The sequence below is a fragment of the Microtus oregoni genome, unplaced genomic scaffold (assembly GCF_018167655.1).
Source record: "Microtus oregoni isolate MIOR12 unplaced genomic scaffold, Mior012 000018F_ref0000195, whole genome shotgun sequence".
NCBI classification, from domain to species: Eukaryota; Metazoa; Chordata; class Mammalia; order Rodentia; family Cricetidae; genus Microtus; species Microtus oregoni.
The window spans coordinates 40,009,101-40,015,353 of NW_024543077.1; the positions used below are offsets into that span (position 1 = coordinate 40,009,101).

Below are 6,253 nucleotides of genomic sequence, written 5' to 3' on the forward strand. Positions count from 1 at the left end.
TTTTTATTGAAGTCATAAGCTACAATATATCATAATCTAAGGACTATGCATAACCCATCTTTCCAATTTCCTTAGAAACCTACATTTTAATAAAACTTTTTTTTTAAATCTCTTTAAGGGTTGGCAAAATGGTTCCTCTGGTAAAGGTGTTTGCTGCCTAAGCCTGGTGAACTGAGTTTATCCTTCAGAACCCACATGACAATAACTCCACTAAGTTATCCTCTGACCTGCATGTGACCATTGTGACAACTCCCTGTAATAACTGTCCTGGTTTGCTTTAGATTGCTCTCACAAATACTATGTGTGGCGGTTTGGAAATCAGCCCCCATAGGCTCATGGATTTGATTGCTTGGTTCCCAGGCAGAGGAATTGTTTGGGAAGGTTTAGGAGGTGTGGCCTTGACAGAGGAGGTGTGCCACTGAAAGGAGGTGAAGATTACCAAAGCCCACACAGTTCCCAGCTAGGCCCCCTCTCTGCCTCATGCCTGTGGATCAGTGGTGAGCTCAGCACCATACCCACCTGCCTGCTGCCGTGCTCCCTGTCGTAATGGCCATGACTAACCCTCTGGGACTGTGAGCCCCAGATTCAATGTTTTCTTCCATACATTGACCTGATCATAGCATCTCTCCCCAGAAATAGAAGGTTAAGACAATACAACTACAGGCAACTTGGGAAGGAAAGGGTCTATTTCATCTTACAGCTTATAGTCAGCCCATCATGGAGGGAGGATCAGGCAGGAACTCAAGGCAAGAACTGAAGCAGAGACCATGAAGGAATGTTGCTTGCTGGCTTGCTCCCCATGGCTTGCTCAGCCTGCTTTCTTATAGAACCCAGGGCCACCAGCCCAGGGGTGGCACCACCCACAGTGGGTTGAGCCCTTTCACAACCACCACAAATCAAGAAACATGGGCACAGGCCAATCCAATAGAAGCAATTCCTCAACTGAGCGTCCTTCTTCCTGGGCGATTCTAGTTTGCGTCAAGTTGACAGAGAAAGGACAAACAAACAATAACCAGGATAATAAATAAAAATTTAAATTAAAAGGTATTTGAGACTCCCAGTCCCTTACCCCTCCTTCTGATGCTATTCCATTCATCCACTTTTAAACTCACTATGTAGGCAAATAAGGCCTACATTTCTGATCCTTCTGCCTGCGCCTCCTGATACCGAGAGCGCAGTCCTGGCCGCTGTTTCTGGAGTACAGGGATTGGACTCAGGGCTTGTGCGTGTTACACAGGCACTCTACAAACAAAGAGATAGCCCCACCACCGTGTATCCAGTTCCTCTGACTGTCGTCACCATAGCAATGAGTCTCCTTTTCCTCTGCGGTGATTCTTAAGCTCATGTCTAGGAATCAGCTCAAAACAGTTCTAATCTGAACGTATTCCTGCATCCATCCACCCTTCTGATCCAGGAGGACTATGGTGAAGACTCAAAACCTACATTTTTTGAGATTTATTTTTTGTGTGTGTGCATGAGTACGTGCACATGAGTGTAAATGACCTCAGAGGCCGGGTCTCCTGGAGCTCCATGGAGTTACTGGTGACTGTGAGCTGCCTGCCGCGGGCACGGAACTGAACTCAGGTTCCTCTGCGAGAATAGTGCGCATTTCTGACTGCTCAGCCTTCTCCCCAGGGCTCCCACATCAACGCTTTACCAAGCACGGCTTGGATACAGATGAACGAAAAACTAAAACACAAACCATGACCTAGGGAGAGTTCTATTAATAATACCAGGCCTCTTTGCTCATTTCTGTGGTTTTATAATTATCCAATCAGCAAATAATAAGATCAGTTATTTTATGCAAAGGAAAGTTTTACATTGAAAAAAGGAATTTGCCATGTTCAAAACAATATTAGAAATCACTATCCTGGGAAATAAAGCCCAAATTCCTTAAGATCATATACAATAAACTCAGCCCATGGTCTGATTTCAAGGCGAATCTCTCTTACACACCTCTGCGGTTTTTAACTGAGTATTATACATTAGAATCTCTCCTTTTATTAGTCTTTGATATGCTCTCAATGTATAACAATGCTCTAAAAGTGTGCTAAATTAGCAGTCTCTTGGAGATCAAATAATTATTGTACAGAGATGGAGTTCATCCTTTATATGTACCATCTGTTTCTGGATTTTTGTTGTTGTTTGGGTTTTTTGAGACAGATTTTTGGTTTTTCGTTTGTTTTTTGTCTCTCTGTGTGTAGCCCTGGTTGCCCTGGCACTCCCTTTGTAGACCTGGTTGGCCTCGAACTCAGAGATCTGCCTGCCTCTGCCTTCGAGTGCTGGGATTAAAGGCGTGTGCTGCCACCACCACCCGTGTTTCTGGATAATTCAACTCCACTATTTCTTCATAAAGTAATGCCACAGAGGATGAAATTTTTCCTAATAGTCCTCTAACGACCTTTATATAGAACGAATTGCAACTTGGTTCTCCCTTGTCATTTATGCCTCTATAAAGTATTAGTTACCACTAAACACTGGAGACTTGATGAAGAATTAGTCCTCCAGGGTCATAATATAAGACTTTGGTACACACCAGCATCTCACCCCTTAAGTATATAAGACCGGGGGGAAGGAAGGAGGGCGTTGCCAAGAATTTGAAATGGACCTGGGCTTCATAGCAAGTTGCTAAGAATTTGAAATGGACCTGGGCTTCATAGCAAGTACCGGGTCAGCCAGAGTTTACGCAGAAAAGCAAAACAAAACAAAGACGCGCCATAACAAAATAAATAAATCATAAAAATAAAGCGTCTTGGGTTTAGCGCCTATCCTGATAAATGACAACCCAGCCATGGCATTGCCTGCAGTGAACAGGCAGTGATGGTCCTTTGCCCTGTTGGCATGAGCTCCTATTCGATAAAAAACGACGCTGCAGTAGCTAAATCGCCTAAGGTGTCTAGCGAGGGAGGTCTCGGGAGGGCGAGCCCCGAGGGCACCGCGGGTCTCCCATCCTCAGCGCCCCCACCCCTCCACTCGGGCCACTCACGTTCAGCAGTCCTGCGCCCTTGCTCTTGCCTTTGCTCTTGCCCTTTTTCTCCTTGTCCTTCTCTTTGTCCGAGGCCACTTGCTTGGCTTGTTCGTCGGCATAGCGCACGGAGGAGACGGTGGATCCTCTGCGCTGCTGCGCGGTGGCATCCGGAAGGAGGAGGGCGTTCTTCTGGGGCATGGAACTGGGCAGCATGGACCCGCCTGGCACACTGCTCGGGATGGAAGACTTGCGGGCATCAGGCAAGGCGTGGGGCTTCGGGGAGCCAATGGAGGAGACCATAGACGAGCGGGCGGGCATCATGCTATGGGCGGTGGAAAACCTGTGGGGTGTCTCTTGAGGGTTACTGATGGAAACCCTCCGGTTTCCCGGAGGAGGCAACTCCATTGTTACATTCTCTTCAGGGCCCTATTAGCCACTAACCCAACCGCTGTTTGCTGCGCACGCATGCGCGCGCGCGCGCGCGCGCGCAGCTGCCTTTCCCGCGCTTTTACGGACCACGTGCAGAACGCCGGGGCTGCAGGGCAGGGAGGTCTCCTGGGTTTGGAGGTGTGGATTTTGCAAGCTGGACCATCTGCTCTGGTTCTCATCAGGCAGTTCCTGTTTCCTCCGGAAGTCAGAGCTTGCTGGTGGGCAACCTCCTCCAACTAATGTATTATTTTTCTAAATAGTACTTTTGTCTTAGGAGCCCGCCTCTCTCCACACCATTTCTTTTAGACTATTAATATCAGATATCACGTTCTGTGCACCAAATGCATATTTCCAGCATCCTACCTGAACACATTTATCTGACCATTCCGCAAACACGGAGCACAGTCGTATACGTTTACCTTACCTCCTGAGCTCTAGTACGCTCCAAATTCATTTGAGGTAATAAGGCCACATTCACAAAAATCTGACCCTTAAAACAATTGTATCCTTGATACAAGAACCCTACTTCCTTTACTGTTCCTATTCTGGGACATCTCTTGTACAGAAAAGTACAATGATTTACTCTATGGTTTCCCAGCCTGACTCATCAATTCCTTCTGCTGCCTCAGAATCAGAATAATTTAACCATCGTACACAAAGCAAGCCAAGAAGTTTCCAGAACTTTATTGGCCATTTAACATTTAAAGATATCTTTTAAAGGTGGCTCTAAGGCACATGGGATGTTTGTTTTGTTTGTTTTTGCTTTGCTTTTCAATACAGGGTTTCTCTGTGTGACCTTGGCTATCGAAGAACCTGCTCTGTAGTCCAGGCTGGCCTTGAACTCAGAGATCTGCCTGCCTGGAATCGAAGGTGTGCGCCCCTGTTGGCCAGCTGCACATTGGGCTTTTAAAAATATAAAGCATTTTAAATATTAAATTTTAAATAATAAAAATTTTAAATAAAACATGTTAAATGTTTAAATATCTCAGAGTCATTATTTATTGCTATAATATTGGAAATGTAGTCTTTTAGGCAAGAGGGAGCTCAAAAGTCACCGTTAGGGAATCTCTACCACTAAAAACTCCATTTTGCACAGCACCTGCTCGCATCCAGTCTCACCTAGAGCCTTTTCTAGATTCTTCACTCCTATCTCTAAGTAGATGAAGACCCTCCAGACAGCAGACAGTATGTTTGCCCTGGGCTCTCATACACGTCCCAAAGGACAATCAGCTGCTGTCTCCCACCTGCTGCCTGGCAGGGCCCTCAAGGCAGGCTCCCACCAGCAGCTGCCATCTCCAAAGGCAGAACTGGTTAGGAACAAGAACTCGGTCCCTGCCTTTCCCTTTCAGGCTGCATGGCACAAAACCCCAAGCCCCTTAATTCCTAAGTGATGCCCGTGTGGGTCTCTGCTGCAGTGTTTAATCTCCACTCCTGCGTGACGTGTCTTTGCAGCTCATTCTGACTTCATAAGGGCTCACGTAATGCAGCACTAAGTATACCTAGCACCATAGATAATGTGATCTTGGGGCTTTTGTTTTGTTTCTCGATGAGAGATGGTTTTATTTGTACTCTTACTACTGGGTGGTGGTGACACACACCTTTAATACATTAACAGCACTCGGGAGACAGAGGCAGCCGGCTGTAAAATGGAGCCAATGTCCAGCTGGCCAATGGGGGCACACCTTCCATTCCAGGCAGGCGGATCTCTGAGTTCAAGACCGGCCTGGTCTACAGAACAAGTTCCTGGACAACCAAGGGATCACAGTTCAGACGTGATGAATCTCAGCTCAACTTCCCGGCAGCTGCTGCAGAGCAGAGGCCTACACTCCTGGCTGCTGCCAATCACAGGGACAACTAAGACGGACAGGACAGTCAGCACTGCCTGTAGAGTCACAATAGAGTCCCACTGTTCTGCCACTCTGGCCTTACAGACAGGAAGAGACATTTTTAGTGGGGTGCTTGTACCAAATACAGACCAGTCCTCGGGGACAAACACCTCAATTATCAGTCTGCTGATCATCTTCTATACAACGTTCAGTCGTGTGCTAATCAGAGAGGTCCGACAGTTCCAGAGACATGTCCAAGCCTTTGAGACACTTTCTCTTTTTTAATTTTTATTTATTTATCATGTTTACCTGCCTGTATGTACGCCTGCAGACAAGAAGAGGGCGCCAGATCTCATTACAGATAGGTGAGAGCCACCATGTAGTGGCTGGGAATTGAACTCAGGACCTCTGGAAGAGCAGCCAGTGCTCTTAACCATGGAGCCATCTCTCCAGCCCCCACTTTCTCTTCTTAAGGTCTCCCCATTGACGTACGTTATAGGGGCTCACAGGCAACAGCTGAAGAAAGATTTGAAGTGTGTGAAAACAGCCTTTTCCATGTGGAATTTCCCAAAAACCTGAAGATATCTGACAGAGAGTTTGAGAATGAGAATGGTGAACTTTCGCCCGTGTTTCTTGTGGCTCAGAAAAAGAACCAGGACCCTGCCACCTCAGCATTCAAGAGGTTGGGGAAGCAGGATCAGGAGTTTGAGGTCAGTCCGGGATACACAGCGAGACCCTTTCTCATCAAACAAACAGAAACACCATGGGGCTAAAGATGCGAACCAGTGGCAGAGCACCTGCCTACCAGAATGAGACTCTGGGTTTGCTATCCGCCAACTGTAAAAAGGCGGGAGAGGGTGGGGGGGAGAGGACCGGGGGATGGGGGGGGGGCAGGGGAAGACACTCCACAGGGGTTAGCCCAAAATCACAGGGCTGAGCTGAGTCATGGCTCGGCTTCTCTTTTGCTATGTTCGAGTTTATCGCTGCTGCTTTTGGTTTCTGAAAAGGGCTCTAGTGTAGCCCAGGCTGG

At 47.2% G+C, this 6,253-nt stretch overlaps 1 protein-coding gene across 1 annotated transcript in view; it reads right to left on the reverse strand.

The window, feature by feature from the left end:
- Positions 1-3,373, reverse strand: part of LOC121459054 (C2 calcium-dependent domain-containing protein 6-like) — a 36,325-nt gene extending 32,952 nt beyond the window's left edge. The window contains exon 1 of the mRNA XM_041668564.1: positions 2,987-3,373. Within this exon, the coding sequence (XP_041524498.1) occupies positions 2,987-3,373 (387 nt within the window). The remainder of the gene's footprint in view (positions 1-2,986) is intronic.
- Between the last annotated feature and the right edge of the window lie 2,880 nt (positions 3,374-6,253).